This window comes from Coturnix japonica, chromosome 5, assembly GCF_001577835.2.
Source record: "Coturnix japonica isolate 7356 chromosome 5, Coturnix japonica 2.1, whole genome shotgun sequence".
Lineage (NCBI taxonomy): Eukaryota > Metazoa > Chordata > Aves > Galliformes > Phasianidae > Coturnix > Coturnix japonica.
This window is the reverse complement of record NC_029520.1, coordinates 40,494,312-40,511,899: the sequence shown is the minus strand read 5'-3', so window position 1 is coordinate 40,511,899 and position 17,588 is coordinate 40,494,312. Positions and strand designations below refer to the sequence as shown.

Here is a 17,588-nt window from a genome sequence, read left to right as displayed (position 1 = left end):
CCAGTAGTGCACTGTGAGTGCCCACTTACAATTTCCAATTAAAAAATGCTTCCTTTTCTTTCTCTACAGTCACTTTAAAAAATGTATTTTAACATCTATCAAACAATTCAGATCCTCATAAAGGCTCTGTCCTAGGTCAATCCCAAGAGTAGGGATTAATGCTCACAAAGGCTGACTTACAATGCCTTTTCAACCTGCTTCATCCAACACTACAGTGAGGTATGGTAATAATTATGCATGACACAAAGTAAGATAGCAGCTTTTTCTTCTTTTTCAGCTGCAGTACATGGCAAGACGTCATAGACAATAAAGTGATAAGGAAGGAGTGTAAATGAAAATGTCAGGTTATGTCGAGCTTATCAATTTATTAATGAAACAAAGGGGTACAATTAAATCATTACTACCACCACCATAGAAATAGGGTTCTAAGGTACTTATCCGCATTACAAAATTTAACAAAATTTAATCTAGGGAAGATCACAAGCACATCCTTTAAATGTAATATTTATTATCATACATGCATTCCAACACAAAACACAGCACAAAATGAGACATTCCATCAGCAACCATAGTATGCTTAGATTAGCACTTAATATCCACAGATTATTATTATACATTAAGGTGTCTATTAGAATTAAAAAACCTATATATATATATATATATATTTATACACACATACACACACAAATCCTTCATATGATGCACTTAACTAAGCACTCCTTTTCACAACAAATTGTATGGAAAACAAGGCTTCCTATAACATCTGGATTACAAATATACAAAAAACAGCTTTTTCTATCATTTTGGAAAACTACTTGGAGTCAGTCCCTTCTCCTCTAGTCAGCAAGAGCACTATTCATTGATTTTTTTGTAGAAAAAGTAACAGGCTCTTGTATTCTCTATGGTACCATAGCAGAAATGCCAAAGACATCTAGAATTTCTCTACAATGCATCATATTCTACAGGAGTCCCCAAGGTCTGAATAACTAGCAGTGTGAAATATACACAGACTAAATGAATTTTGATCCTGACTCTGAACTCAAGTTACACCCATGCAGCTGGAAAACACAGTTGATTTCACCATAGATGACTGATTCTTTTTCTCTTGCAGCAAGAACATAAAGACTCGCTACAATGTGCCTTTTAAATCTGAAGTAAAAAAGGCAGCCTGACTCAGAAATACTAACCTCTGCCTTTCTCCCAGTCCACAGTTCATCCTTTCCCACTGCTAACAATGGGAGGAGCAGGCTGGAACCAAATTCCCAGCCACTTAAAATCAACGTAGCTCATGAACTGTCCATGGATAGGAAAGCCTGTAGATGCTGCCAACTTCAAGACAATTTCACTGACCAGCATCAAAAGACTGTAATAGAAGTATATTTTGATACATTTCTAATTCATAACAAGTCATTAATCTCTGTACTGTATACAAAGACAGATTACTTGAAAATATTCACACTGGAAAGTAGTCAAGATCAATTACTTTAATAGCCTAACATCATCCAGTGGAGTCACATGGTTAGAAACACCATAACACCAAATCACCCCAACCAATCAAAATGTTACTCAAAGTTCTGGACGATAAGGAGATCGTGGGAACATTCCGAAACAAGAGGTGAGCCACAGTAGCAGGGAAGCTGTATAAATCAGACTTGCTGGACAGATGGCACTGTAAGCTACTAAGCTGATGGCAGATGGAACTGAGAGTTTGGATACAGCAAAAAAATGGGTTGAAAACTAATGAGATCTATTAAGATGCTAAAGACAACAACTCTCCCTTTCTGTTGACCTGTCTCTAAGCCAGGGTCAGATGAATCCCTCCTTCAGCACCAATTTACTCAGCAAAAGTTTTCAAAGCCATAAAGGAAAGCCTCCCTCAATGAAAGAGATCCACAACAGTCATTCAGAGTTACTCAACACAAAATAAGTGGAAGATGCATAATTCAAAAATCATAGAATCTCATGCAATTTTGGAGGCTCAGAGCATTCTACAACCTTCCCATCAGCCTCTAGTTTGGCTCCAGGATAATATTAAGAGCTGTATTAAAGAATCACAGGGGTTGGAAGGGACCTCTGGAGATCACCTAGTACAACCTCCAGGCTAAAGCAGGCTCTCTACAGTAGGCTGCCCAGGAAAGCATCCAGATCGGTCTTGGATATCTCCAGAGAAGGAGACTCCACAACCTCCCTGGGCAACCAGATCCAGTGAACAGAATAAAGAAGTTTTTTCTCACATTTGTATGGAGTTTCCTGTGCTCCAATCTGAGCCTGCTGTCCCTCAACCTGTCCTGAAACTCCTTGTTTGCTGGAATCTCCTTTGCTGTGAAAAAATACAGTCACTGGTGCCCAGTGACAGGTTGAGGGACAGCAGGCTGTTGGAAGACAGCTACATGGCACGCTAAATTCGGTCTCAATTCAGACTAAACCATGGTTGGCCAGGTGCTCAACAAATGCTTTGTCTCCTTCCTGCAAGTTGCCTACAGTTCCTTTGCTGCTGCTATGGGATCAGTAGCATCTATAACTCCTTATGAGAGCAGAATACCTACCATCAATAGAAGTGTGTAGCATTCTTTAAGATATTCATCAATATCAGTCACTCTAACCTCCAAATGTCAGAAAAACCTTTATCCTCCAGTTCTACTTTAATAACAAATAAATTGCTCCGTTCTCTCCATCCACTTTCCTTCTTGACATATACACAAACACACACATACCCTCATGTACATATTTTCCTTTCCTCTGTTACAGCCTCAGGATTCACACTTGGAGAAGCATTGCCAAGACCTGTTTTCATCACTATTATTATTCTCATACAGTGATCCCAAAAGCATTAATGTTTTCAGAAGAACACAATACAAAACGATCTGCTCCTGTAAATGAGACAATCTCATACGACGTATGCTATAGAAGCTTCTAGCAGATAGCAGCTACCAAAGACTTCTAACATTACCACAGGAAGTTCACAGAGTTTTTCTCCCAAGACATATTCAACAAAGGATAAGTGCCCTGTCATGAACTGAAAGCTTTCATGGTCTTATAAACTTATAAAGCTGCAACTTCTGACAGCTGGGGATTTTTTTTTTTATTTGCACATAAGCAAGAGAAGAGAATGAAGTGGTAAATAAATTAACTTTGTTGAAAGCCTTTATGAAAAGAGAAGTAAAGCTGCAGACTTGTGTGGGAAGCTAATAAAAAGGGAGCAGAGTAACTGCAGTGCAATGATACAACAGATTAACAGGCTCTCAAGCAAAGACTTGCATTCCTCGAGGTATGAAGTTCTTAAACCCAAAACACAGAGAAATATTCACATAAGGAAATTGCTGCCTACCCTATACAAAATCATGCATCTGCAGGGCCATTAAGGCTTAAAGGAAATACAGAGCTGACACAGCTAAGAATAAGCACTTCCCATAATACAGCCTATACAGACCACTACACTCATACAATATAAATGTTTATTAACTGTTCTTAAGAGTAAAAAAATAAGAAGAAACAAACACAAAGTCCAGACAGTCAAAAATTTTGACAACACATTCACATTCTAAATTGTGAAGGACAGTTTTCTGAATAAGTGCATGAATGAAAGCTCAAATGTTGCAGCTGAAAACCCACATTTTCTCACCAATCTTCTATGTGATCTTGACTGAGTCTCTTAGCTTTTCCCATGACTGCCTTCCCCATTTGTAGTCACAGTTACACAAGCTGCATTCTCACAGAAATGAGCTGTATTGTTTGCTCCTTTTCAACAGGTTTACCTTCTTCTCATTACAGTGGCAATCCCAATCTCTGGCTACCGCATTGCAACAACAACAAAAATATCTGCAGAAGTTGCTGAGCAAAAACAAACCAGAGTCCTTACAAAATCATCCCTGTCCAACAAACATCAGCTTCAAATATTTTCAGATGTTTCCATCTTACAGTTAGCAACTCTTCAAGCATCCAGATCCCCACAGCAGTGGGGGAAGATACAGACAGATAAGATTTACATAGCTGCAGAATAACAGGAAGTGACTAAAAGTGCCACAATTTCAATTCTGTGACATGCTCGATCAGTAAATCTGGGTTCTAACTGAAGAAAAACCTATTAAAAAGATTAATTCCAATGCTGTGCCTAGAAATCACAAGTTTAACACAAATTTGCTTAAAACTTCAGCACTTTAGGGCATACTTGGGTCTCCCAGATTCCATCTGCCCAGCTCTTGTGGTTAAAGAAAAAAGTGCACCTCAACAACCTGAATTTCATAAAGCAAATGAAAATGTTCCAGCTGTACTCACTTAATCCAATTATTCTTAAACTACTCTTACAGTTTTGGAAGAACGGATGGAGATGAATCATTGGACAGGGCTTTGGGCAACCTGATCTAGCAAAAGCTGGCTCATGGTAGGTAGGTTGGAACTAGATGACCTTTAAGGTCCCTTCAACCCAATGAATCCTACAATTCTATGCTTTCTTCTAAGCATGTGGATAAGTCAGCACTGCTAACAATATTTCAACATATATATATGCAAGCATATGTTATCATTGTTATCGCTGTAAAGTTATCCTTTGCCCTAAGTAGAAATTCCCACCAAAAACATTGAGGGGTATCTCACTGACCCAACTTCCACAATTCTGTGGTCTTTGTTGGCTTGCATTTGAGTGTGCAGCCATGTGCAAGTTCACACATAATCACATCTACATATACAGAGGAAAATGACAGAGGAATCAGAAAGACTCGTAGTCTTGATAACTAGTCAGAAAATAATTACCTCTTTCCAGAAGGGTTTTTGTTTATTTTTTCTCACCTGTGAATAACTTTTACAGATAAATCAAAAGTATCATAAGGTTACAGGTACAAAGAGCAGCAAATCAAGCTCTTAACAGAGAAGTCTGTGGACATCAAGATGATACAGTTAAAGCTTTTAGATCCACATACTTTGAACAACATCACCCCACTCCTCTCATAATGCATATTCACAGTAGCAATCCTCAATCTCTACTATAGAGGCCCCAGTACTATAACAAACACGTAAACAAAACGGGGAAGTGCTGCTCCAAACTCATCAGCGCCACAGGCTGACAGTATCCCTGAACTCGTGCTGTTACTCTTCGCAAGAAAGCACAGTCTCTTCTGTCATTCCCTACTTGACCAAAGAATCATATTGCAATAAATAAATAAATCTGAACTTTAAATTAATTTGGCTAGTGCCACTGGCAAAATGTCTCATCTCCCACACACCATAAACCACAGAAAGGCAAGGAGAGAGAGAAAGGAAATATACACTGGAAAGACAGATGGGAAGATGAAAGTGTTGTGGACTAACACAGATATTAAAATGTGTCATCTACTCCTGCTCTCAATCAATTTCCTCCAGCCAGAACAGATATTTTGAAGTAAAAGGGGTTCCAGGGTTTCCACATTACTTACCTCATCATATCCCTCCATAAAGTGTGAATTCCCACTCTGAATACACAGTTTATCACTAAACCAGCAAAACATGATTCAATTCATAATGGCCACAAGTACAAACTACTTTGCACAGATGATACCTCAAACACTGCACATTTAACCCAGTTTCAAGAACAGTGCACTTCTCATTACCACTGTAATATGCATAGCTCAGTTAGGCATGAAAAATGAAGAAACAAAAATTGAGGAACTGTCTACTAATATCTCAAAATGTCCCCAAACATACTTACATCTGGATACTAATTTTGCACAGCACAACACGTCTCAAGAGCTTACAATACATCACAAAGTTTCCTTTTCTTACCTGGCTCTGTACAGTTCTTTTCTTCATGCGTTCCATTAGGTAAGGCCATCAGTATTCTATTCCTCCATGTCTCTGATGAAACACGTGTGTCTGCAATACTTGATTCTTGGCCTACATGAAATAGAAAGAGGTTATATCTACTGTCCCTGAGATTTTCCTCCATCATCTTAACAGGACTTCATGTTCACCACTAGCCAAGATCACAGGCAGACCATCAGTATCAGTTAAGTGAATAGTGCAAAATGAAGGTGTACCTCTGGCACATGCCAACACAAGTATGACTGGTACTCCCTGCTACCAAGGGTAAAACTAGCTATGAAGGTCTCCATCTGAGCTGTCAGCATGTTCTGGCTATCAGAGTACCTGGCTATGACCCATAACAGCAAAATAATTCTGCAGCAAGCAAAAGTTGAAACCTGTACTTGTGAAACTCAACACTTACATATCCTATACGTGAAACCAGCCCAGCTATGCTGACATGCTGACATGAATAATGATCACATTTTCATTTAGTCATCTGCATTTGCAGATACTACATCACGGATTTATCAAAAAACATAAATGCATATTTCCAAGTTCCGGATATATTTCTGCTTAATCCAATCCAAGGGGTTGGCCTTTTTAGCATAGGGTGTACTTGGTAACATCAACCCCTGCAGGATTTGTTGAGAAAAATAAAAAGCATCGCTGTAAAAGCCATCAAGAAGTAAGAAAAACAAAACCTGTTTAGAAATCAGGGGAGGTTTAGTCCGAGCTCATATTCCAGAAACAGCCTCCATGGAACTTACTGAATACAGTGCATAAGATGCACTTGCGCAGGGTACATGACCATAATAACCAAAGGAAGTAGAGATTCTCTTAAATAAATTGCTTCCATTACAACCATACCTATATCAAATAGTATAGTACCAAAAATATCCCAGGCTTGATCTTGCTACAGTAACTCTTGCTAGAAAACCTAGCTTGGAAAGTTAGTCTGGGTAAAACACTTGCTGAAATAGTCTGCTGCCACAACTATAAGAAACTCAGAGAACAGATGGTCAGTGTTTATGGATATAATATACAGCAAATTAGCGGGCTGAAAAAAAAAACAACCTCTACCTGATGGAGTGTACCAACAGAAATCAGGTTATCGGGGATTTAGTTGATAACCAAGGAGATTAAAAACTTTCATTAGTCATGGCATTTTTTCACGCAAGACCAAAAAACATCTGGAAACCCTTCATCTGCAACTAAAACCTCAGCCCACAGAAACACAACTAGACCCCAACCAAGCTGCCTTCACAAACCAGCCCATTTATGAAAATATCTGGCTGCTCAAGAAAAGAAAGAAGTCATAGGCATGACAGATACACAGTTGTATTCAAGGCAGGACTATACTGTGAAACCACAGTTAGATAAAACATTTGAAGTTTTAAGACAAGCTACATGCTAATACAGCTGATATCCATAGCTCTAAGCTATTATATCTAGGATGGCAACAAGCCACCACATACCTCAAACATAACAGGCAACAACGTGAGCACAAGGGCCTTAAAAAGCATGAAAAGTTCCACTAGATTATTTTTTTTTCCTTCCTAAAGCGCACATTTCAACCTCAACTTGAAGCAGATCATCTATTCCAACTACAGCAGAGATGGGATCTGGGCTTTGTTTAATTTTGTTCTTAAATTCTCATGAAACAGGTTTCACAGGTACAGGTTTCCTATCTAGGGGGCTGTATGCAGTGCCCTGGTAACCTTCACTTTCCTATTTAGGGGGATGCAAGGCAGAGTGGAAGAAGAGAACCTCCAGTTGTACGTTTACAGCCCCAGATGCGCCAGCAGGCAGAAAAACGAACAAACAAGACCGCAACAAAAGAAACAAACAAGCAGAAAAACACCGGGCACAACGCAATCGATTATCGGTTTACCAATAAGTCACTTGTATACCAGGACTCGCTCCCTAAATTACGAGGCCGGCACCGTTCCTTTTCTATCATACAGAACGTTCTGTCAATCCCAGACTGTCACTCAGGGGAAAAGATGGAGAGAAGCAGCCGTTGCAGCTGATGGAGGTGCACAGCCACAGGTTACCAACGAGAGGCGGCCCGGAGTTGCCCGGGGACCAGATGCGGCTGCAGCTCGTCGCGGCGGGCAGGGGGCGGGTCCCCGCTCGGTGCCGACCCGAAGCCCCGCGCCCCGCTCCCCGGCCCGCCGCTCCAGCACTCACCCCGCCTGGAGAGCAGGCTGGACATGCACCAGACGAAGAAGAGGATGGCGCAGATGAAGGCCAGCTGCTGCAGCAGCATCTCCCTCCTCTTGCGAACTTTCCTCAGCAGCAGCAGCATGGTCTTCGGGCGGGCGAGCGGCGCTCCGTCCAGCTCCATGGGCGGCTCGCTGCGTGCGGGGCTCAGTCCCGCCGCCTCCCCGCGGACGACTCCATGGCGGGCGGGCGGCAGCGCGGGGCGAAGCCGGTGCCCGGAGGAGAAGCGGGGCGGCAGGTGGAGGCGGGCGGGCGGGCGGCCCGGCGGGGGGGCGAGGCGGCGCTCTCAGGGGCCGGGCTGAGACCCGCTGCCCGCACGCACCATGGCCGGCGGCGGAGGAAGCGGCGCGGCGAGCGCCCCGCAGCCGGCTGCGAGTCAGCGCCCGGCAACGGCGGCGGCACTCGTGGCAGCCCGGCCAAGTTGAAAGCGGAGTCCCTTCCTCCCTCCGTCTCTCCCTCCTTTTACCCCTCGGCACCGACGGGGCGCAGCAACCGCCGCCTCGGGACCGGCCGCCCCCCGCGCTCTCGCAGCGGCGCCGAACGGAACGGACGCTCAACCGCAGCAGATCACCGCTCCCTCGTGTGCCCGTCCTGGACCGCCCCTCCCCGGCAACTTTCTGGGCGCTCCGTGGATGCCCATGGCAACGCGCTACAACCCCCGGCTTCCCCAGGGAGGGGCGGGGCGTCGACTGGCCAAATTAATCTATTCCACCTGGCGGGGTGGGTGGGGAGCGGCGGCTGTGAGTGCCGGGGTGGGCGCGGGGTCGCGCCGTCTCACTGCAGCCATTGGAGTGGAGGGGGCAGCGCACAGCACCGTGTGTCCCCCGGGATCTCTGGCCTTGTAGTTTGCAACATGGAATGTGTCGTATCCGGCATTATTTCTATTGATGTCACAGCTGAAATACCAATAAAAACATCCTGCCAAAACAAACAAATCTTCACGCATAGAATATCCTTAATCCTCTGTGTTTCCATTTGCTCCTCAAATGAGAGTGGTGGTCTTTTGCTTTGGTTTTTGCTTACAAACTATTGCTGCAACAGTGAGAAGCAGTCGGGACTCGGTGCTGCACCGCAGAGCACAGTGTGAGGGAGCAAAAGTAACAGCAGACTGCTATGAGGAAGGTAGAAGACAGTGAGAGTCAGCTCATGTCTGTTATTTCTCTCCATGGCCATGCAGGACATCTCCCAGTTGAACCCAGAATAAGCCACTCCTGACCAGCACAATGTACAGTCTAATTAGGCAGCAGGCCCTTTAACACCTAATTCTGTAATAGTTATTCTCACTTAGGAATCCTTTTCTCATAACAAAATTCAAGCTTTTGAGCTCAGGACAATTGTAGTATACATTTGTTCATCAAAGACCTTCATGCTCCGCTGTAGTGTTTAGTTGGCGTGTGAGCAGAGATAACACTGCATGGTTAGATGCTACTGCAGCTTCTAACAGCCATCATAATGCCCGAGCACTAATTCTTCACGTGGCTTTTTATCATGTCTTTACTCGGGCCTCCCCTTCTGCTTGAAATGGCAGTGTGGACACCAATCTGCTATCCACTTACTCGGTGGTTAATAAGAGCTGATGTGCTGACATGAGCTAGTCTTCTGCATAAAGATTATATCCAGCAATAGCAAGGTTGTGACAACTGAAAGGCACTGCGGAGATTCAGTGTTTTCTCAGTAGCCACTTATCATAAGCTCATTATCTGCTTCAGTGATAAGGCAGAGCAGAGCTGTGGGCTTTGGAGAGGCTGTTCTGGTAGTTACGTCTGACTGAGGTTGCCTGTGACTTTTGTATTTACCAGGTTTATTCTCTTGCTCTTTATACTGAGGATATTTTCTTTTGCGCTGTATCTAAGCCATGGCACTCCTGATATGCAGAGTTACTAACGTTAAGGCATGAAATTATTACTTTGTCTGGAACTGGGTCTGGAGGTAATACCGTGACTTGCAGATATTTTGTATTTGTGTCTATGGGATTTACACAAGGAGCACGGAACTGAAGTATTGTTAGAGGTCCTGAGTTTCACATGTGAGGGATTTTCATTAAATCTGTTGGGTCCTGTGAAAATCACATGGATGAAATCAAAGCACATGGTCAGTTACAGGAATGCAAGTGCAATATTGCCTTTCTGGATGAGGGCTGTTTTCACTTTTCCGGCTGTTAAAAGGGGTCTGTTTTATAGGTAATGATTACAGAAATCCTGGGGCCATCCCTTGAGGGACTGAAAGCAAGAAAGAGAAGAAAAGAAAAAAAGAGAGAGATCTTTTGTGAATGTTTTACACAAAACTGCTACCTATGAAAGCAGTTCTCAGAGTGACTGTGTGTGTCTCTTCTGAGTACACAAATGAGGCAGATCAAAGTTCAGACTGTACTAATCTCCTAATCATACAGGCTCCTGATTAGCATTTTTAATCAGTCTGGTGATCACGAGGCAGCCTCAAAATTGCTCTTGAATGCTAAACTTAAAGAAAAGCATTTTCAAATTACTTGTACTTTGGTGCTTCCTATAAAAAGTATGGGATGTCTCAAAGAGAAGTGTGCTACACAACTGAGACTCTATTACCTCTCCCCAACAGCTGGCAGCTCCCACACCTGGGTGAGAATAAACTGGGCTCCTAGAGCACATTCAGGGCATACAGATGGAGGTAATTACTGGAATGATATCGTGACACTTTCTTCTGATTTGAGACATGTGAGAGAGAATGGTGATAATGTCGGGGCCAAAAAGGAGAAGCTTTGTGGATAAGGTGATATTATATTCTTTTCATTAGCAATCTGAAATTTGAAAATGGTGAGTAAGACACAAGAAACTGTCTTTATCATTGTGCTCACCACTGTTATAATTTAACTTTCATGTATGTCTCGTGGTAAAACATGTCACTGAAAGCACAGACTAATACTAGCTGCAGGTATCTGCCAAGTTTGCTTGTATTTCATCTCAAACACAATTAGTATCTTGAACTGAGTAACAGCCAAAAGGCTTTGAATTAGCAAAGAGTCTCACAGGAGATTCATGAAATCAGCTCATCTAAAGAGAAAATATTGGTGCTGCCGAGAGTCAAAGGAAAAGTGTAACGCTTGGACGCATTCTCTATGGCACCCCCTAAGAGGAGTAGCGAAAGCAGCAGCAGCACAGCAGGGTGGCTAGAAACAGAGATGCTTTTAGTTGGCCATGAATACTGTCACACAGAAGAGCTGAGACTGCATCAGCTGAGAAGCCCTGAGGTTTGGCAAGTGATCATTTGTGATAGACACCCAGGCAGCCATAGGAGCCTAAGCAAGGTTTTTCCAGCTGATAAAACCAAGATCCCTGTATCATTCCTGTATCCCCAAGATCAAGAGGTAGAATCAAAGAAAAGCTAACAGTGTTCCTGAAAGAAAAAAAAAAAAAAAAAAAAAAACAAACCAGAAAATCTCCCTTAATCCACAAAAACTAAGATGAGAGAAAAAGGAGTCGGTGAGTGAGACGACTGTGATCCTGCTTCTGCTGTTTGGCCAAAGTGTTTCATAGAAGGGAAACAGGGAGGGAAACTTAGTTCGATGCTGTCTGTAACCACCCTCCTGTCAAGAAAGGAGCAATCCTGTGTTTGTTTAGGACCTGGTCTGCAGGAAAGGACTTGATGAATAAGCTTGCAGAAAGCAAATGTTAGCGTATCGATATTTTAATGTTGAACTTTAACTCAGGCCACCATATATCAAGCAGGTATACTTGGACGGTTCTTTAAAATCTAGAAAAAGGTGCTTTGCTGAACCAAACGTGAAGTTTACAAAGCAGATCTCATGTTGGGATCAGCACTGAGGGTTCTTCCAGAGTCTCTGCAATGAATGTACGTACTCTTAAATTGAAACTCTTTGTGGATTAAGAGAGAAACTCCAGCTGTACCCATCAGAAGAGTCATTTGTGTGCTAATGTCCTCAACATTTTTTCACTCATTTTCATATTTTAATCTCCCATCCATTTTCCAGTCCTACTGTGCAGTTGTCATTGTGTTGTCATGTTTTACTGTTCCATGCTTCAGAGACAGAAGGTTTTTTTAATGCTGAGTTATTTCTGTAGTTTTGCTCAGACTTTTATTTTGCTTCCAAGGCTATAAATAACATAACCTTGAATTGGAATTTAAATGCCATAAAGTAGATGTCAATCTTGCATTATAATGTTTTAACTTACCCAAATTCTCCCTTGTGCTTTTATATCTTGTGGTTTCCTACTGATGATTCTTCTTTAATAACTTGAAATAATGCTACTTTCTCTTTCAGGTGAGCATCAGTGGTTACACCTCACAGTGAACGCTTACTTAGCAGCCACACATTCACCCAGACCTTACTAGAGAGTTTCATTTATCAATAATAGGGGATTCTCCTGCAACGTGCTGGGAAGCTACAATCAAGAGTTCCTTGAACCTGCTATAGGCAACCTCACAGAAGTCCAGGAAGTGCTGTTACATAAAATGTTGCTACACAAGAATAAAATATAGCAACCAGATCTACACTCTTAATGTGATTTATTTCAAGCTACAAGAAAATAAAATTTCTTGACTACTGATGACCTACATATGCTGTTAACACATTGTAATTTACATGCATTGGCTCTATTCATACTTCAGACAAAGATGTCTCACAAGTAGAAAAGATTTTGTTCCTCTTCCTGTCACCTCAGATCCAACATTAAGCTTCCCAGGGGGCAAAGACTGAAAGAAACATGGGAATAGAGGCTGGGCTGCTCATGAGCAGGGTGAGGATGTCAGCTGCCAGTCACACCATGCCTCAAATGAAGGCAGAACATTCCGTCCTCTGTTAACAGGAAGAAATACATTGTGCATATCAGTAGGATTCAATCTGTTGTTGTTCTGCCTATAAGGTTTTGATCAACATCTAGCTTTAAAGCAGTTCCTTTAAAAAATATCAGTATTTGTCTCCTTAAATCTGCATCATCCAAGCCCTCCAAATTAATCATAGCATCTACATTTAACGCCCACTAGATTTTCAGAGATATAAGGCATTTGTTTAACTGCTTGCCAAATGTGAAGAACTCTGGCACACGTATAAAGCCGTATCAAACTGTAGCTTAAATTACAGGGACTCTGTTACACAGCGTATCCTTCCTTACACACATACCATTTCTGTCTTTCTCAGTTTCTCTGGCTTTCTACCTCCACTGAATCTGAGTCTCAGTTGATTCTGCTGGTTTTACATCTTGAGAGTGAATTTCTGTTCCTCTCTGCTCTCATGCTTGCTTTCTTTTATGCCTATTTCTCTGCTTCCCCTATTTTCTCTTCTGCTCCACATGACTTTGACCCCATCTCCTGATCTTCTAGGTGCAGTATCAATTTTTTTTTACAGAATTTGTTCCACTTTCTGTAAACAGCACTTCCTCCTCTTCAAGTCTCCCCTTAAGCTCCCTGAGTTTGAGCCTATTATTGATTTTAAAGACTATTCTCAGAGGCATGGGGAGATTTTACTGTGCTTAACGATAACTGAGGAATCTAGTTAGGTGGCATCATGCTGAGCATGAGTGATTCCAACTGGTTAAAGCTCTGCAGGTTGGCTGCAGCACTCTCTTCCATCACTACAGAACACATTTCATGTGCTCTCCATAATCGTGTTCCGCTCCCATATAAAGAAACTAAATTCAGTTCTGCAAAATGTTCTCCATTTGTTTTCTTTCTGGAAAATTTTCATATGCCTGTGAAGTATGGTGAGATTCAAATCAATTACTGAAGAGACACCTTCCCTCACCACAACCACTACACTTTTCTGCAGCTTTCATACCCAGTGGGATCTGTTTCCAAACCCCTTTGCTAGTCTCTCTGACTGAGAAGAATCATTAACTAAGCAAAAATTGATTCATTGCAGAGAGAAGACATGGCCGCAGCTATGTGTTTTTAGCCTGAACCACAGACTGCTCTGATCTTATGAATACACAGGAGAAAGCTGTGGATAATTCTCACAAACAAAAAAACCTCAAATGTTTGAAAGCCCAGAGGCTGAAGAGGTTCAGTGCAAGTCCTGTTGGGGTAGCTGAGAAAGATTCAACAGGGCAGCTCCTTTCCCTCATTAGATTAGTATATCAAAATCATTAAGGAAAGAAATACAAGCATTCATCCCCAGTGACTGTGGAGAAAAACAGCTGCAGGCTCCTGCCTCTATACAAGCAAGTGCAGGAACTTATGCCCTGGAAACTGATGTCCTTGAAACTACAATATTGAAAAGGTGAGAACCATCTTTATTTGGAGACTGGTGGAACATATGTTTGAAGGAACTCTGCGAGGTTGTCCTGTTCGTTCTCTTTTGCTAAGGCAGTATTCAGCTCTCCCTAATGTTGAGTGGGCTTACTCTTAAACTTTATATCCATCTTGATACTGAAATTGCTGTTTGACTGCCTATCAAAGCTTTTAAAATAAAATGATGGTGAATAACATTAAGAAAATTTACACCTCCTACTTTGGCTGACATCTTTTTTTAACGCTGTGACTGAGCAGAGCTTGGAGAGTTCTGGGAATTGTTCCCCTCATCTGATTGCAGATTTTTCAAAAAGGAAAATTTGTTCTATTGAAAACCCATTATGTTAAAGCTAAGAGAAATTGTAGCTGTCAATCAGGGAAGGGGACAATATTCTTACTGTTTATTTCTGTGAAGCCGGTAGAAATCATAGACAAGTAGGAAGAAAACAACCTTGCCCTGGGAAGATAAATTCAGTGTATAAAATCATACAAAATGACAGTCTGGAGGGAATGGCAATCAGAAAAATCAAGTGAGCAGGAACGGTGCTCAATGGAGTGTTTTGTATGAAGAATTCAGGTCACTTATTTCTTTGCTGTTTCATGTGTCTTCTGTGGAAAGGATAAGAAAGGAGGATTAATTTGCTCCCATTATGATCAGACGAGAGAGGGGAGAACAGAGAAGGCTGGTTCAGAGCCCAGGTTCAGAAGAGTAAAGTGAAAGGTGTTTGTCTAAGGGGGCATTTCAGGGGAAGAAGGGAGAGGAGAGCTTAGGTACAATAAGAATGACAAGACACTTCTTAGCAAATGGGTTAGGCACAGCGCTCTGCCACAGCAGACAAAAGGATCATTAATCAAAGTGGGTTGGAAGGGCAAGTGAAAAGAGCTGAAACGGGGACATGAGCAACACTACCTCCACTTCTGAAGAGCAGCTCTTGTAGTGTGAATTTGAAAAGGGCTGGTGTAGCAGACGAGAGAGACAGCTGTAGCTGCTGTACTTGAAGAAGAATGTTCTCCATGAGAGCATCATTTGTGTTTACAAAAACTGAAATATGCATCACATTCTCCTCCAAACACAGATAACTGACATTTGTTATGGTTACTGAAAATTCACAGTCAAGGCACACTTCAAGCATTAATTCTTTTTACAGTACTTCCATATTAACTTCCTAACAGACATCACTGGCAATTACCAAGACAGTAATTTTGAATATTTTTCACTGGCAAATAATAAGTGCAGAACTCCTACAAATTAAGTTCCTTGCTGGCTCCTTGCAAAGGCTGGCAGCAAACTATTTGGGTTGGCTTTGGTTGTAAGTGTGCTCAGCTGCCACCCAGAACCTGGGCAGCTCAGGTTCAGCCCAGCTCTGAGCTGGCTGCTCTTTTTGGCTTGCAGTGGGAGTACAGCAAGGAGAGCACTACACCATAGTCCAATTTAATAGCAGCTATTGTGGGTGTCACTTACCTGTCATGTCTGACTCACTCCACCATCTTTTTGTTGTTTTCATTTATATATTTAAACACTCAAATATTCCAGCTACTTTACATTTCACCTCCTCAGAAAGGAGCAATGTTTCAGAGATGTTACCATGGAAACGACAGAGCGAGGAGACAGCTAAACATGAAAGAAAGTCGTCCAACATTCAATCTAGAGACATGCTTTGGGTGATCTTGAAATTAAAAAAGGTACAATTAACTGTGCTGCTGCTGAGCACGTGTTATTACTTATGGCTTTCTTACAAGCAACAAGAGGCCCAGGCCACCCTTTTGCCTCTGACAAAAAAAAAACAGGTTTTCCTTGTATGGAATTTTTAGTCCACAAAGTCCTTTTTGACAGAATAGGTAATGCCACACAATGGAGATGACCACCAGAGTTAGACCAGTTATCAGGAAGGTCGGAAAACTGAAATGGTGTTTAGGGTCAGCAACACTAGGTTCCTCACACACATTCAATCCTTACTGATAGCCGTGAGCTGCGACCATTGGAGGATTGTGAACCAAGATGCCTGAAAAGTTTAATCAGACTATGGGAAAAAGAAGATTAGCATTAGTAGAAGTAAAAATGCAGCTAGATATGGCATGCTCTTTCCAGTTATACAAATAAATACACAAAGCCATTCTGCTCTGAAGTGGGTATTAAATTATCCCCATGGATAAATATGAAAGCATAACTTTGTCAACCTGTCACTGTATATCCTGAAATACCATAATCACCTGTCTGAAACACGTGAAGGAATGACTCCTATTTCTTGTGCTCACAACATTAAATGATTTCTGCCATATTTAGTGATTTTACGGAGCTTTACCAAACTGCGTTGTCTATAGTGAAGGTAACAACAGAAAATCCAATGTTTCAATTATGTGTTAAGCAAGAAAAGTGTAAACAAACAAACAAACAAACCAACACATAATGATGGCCATACTCACTTCACTCACTGGAAAACTGACCACAGAAACAACGTGTCTTTCTTTCTGCACATGAAGCACAAGGAGATAGATAGAAGTGCTACATGTGATCTTCTTCACAGGCCTACCAGTCTGCTCTGTGCAGGTGAAAAGAAATACCGCTATGCTTTAAGAGGACTTGCTGGAAAATGGCAAGTCAGGTCGTGCTGCTAGCTTGAAACACTGATTTAACTACATGCTGTAGAGCGTGCTGTCCTCCTGGAGGGGTGAGTAGAGGGTCAGACACGTGAGATGTCCATGTAGCCCACAGCATAAATAACCTATGAGGTATTCTGGTGGGGCTTCAGTGCCAGCACATTGAGTCCTGAGCAGCAGATCCTACCCACACCCAGCCATCTTGGAAACATGAGAAAGCTAACAATGGGGCCAATTCACTACAGGCTGGCAGAGCATGAGGGCATCAGGCAAACTATTGTGGTCATCAGAAAATATATTCAGTCCACAGCTTTTGATAAAAGATAATTTATACAGTTCTATACACAGTCAAAAGAATATGGTCTCTTTGAAGGCAGATAACAGTAGAGCTAAATAAATGTTTATCTGCAGGAAACTGATCTTCAGTCCATTTCACAATCATTCAAAAAAACCCATTGAGCTGCATTCAGGCTTGTGACTGATGAAGGAGTCTCACAGAATTAGTTATGCTGCTGGCACTGATGATGCAAATGAAGAAAAGATATGGGCTGTGTTTTTTGTAGTGTTTTTTTCATTGTTGGAAACCTACCACACTACTCCTGCCCAATAATCATCATAGTCCATAAGCTGGAAATAGATCAGAAAATTGAGGTGAATGTTACATGGCAACCTTTTGTGTAAATGAACTGAATTTCCTATCTTAGCTTTCCAAATGCTAACAAACTATTAAAAAAAATAAAAACAATTAAAAAAATATCTGGAATATGTAATTT

General features: G+C 41.9%; 1 protein-coding gene and 1 long non-coding RNA gene across 4 annotated transcripts in view; one reads left to right on the top strand and one right to left on the bottom strand.

The window, feature by feature from the left end:
* The window catches only part of SLC24A4 (solute carrier family 24 member 4), a 76,835-nt gene extending 68,563 nt beyond the window's left edge, over nucleotides 1-8,272 (bottom strand). For 2 of the 3 annotated variants that reach the window (XM_015865311.2, XM_015865312.2), the window contains exons 1-2: nucleotides 7,966-8,272; nucleotides 5,755-5,865 (exon numbers count right to left, since the gene is read on the bottom strand). In XM_015865311.2, coding sequence (XP_015720797.1) covers nucleotides 5,755-5,865; nucleotides 7,966-8,122 — 268 coding nt within the window. In that variant the 5' untranslated portion in view covers nucleotides 8,123-8,272. Of the gene's footprint in view, nucleotides 1-5,754; nucleotides 5,866-7,666; nucleotides 7,878-7,965 lie in introns of those variants that run through there. The other variant, XM_032444644.1, reaches the window with a different exon arrangement.
* Nucleotides 8,273-10,490: 2,218 nt separating this feature from the next.
* On the top strand, nucleotides 10,491-12,479 carry LOC107315176. The gene is made up of 2 exons (XR_001555807.2): nucleotides 10,491-10,641; nucleotides 12,254-12,479. It is a non-coding gene; the product is annotated as an uncharacterized LOC107315176 (long non-coding RNA).
* The last annotated feature ends 5,109 nt before the right edge of the window (nucleotides 12,480-17,588 follow it).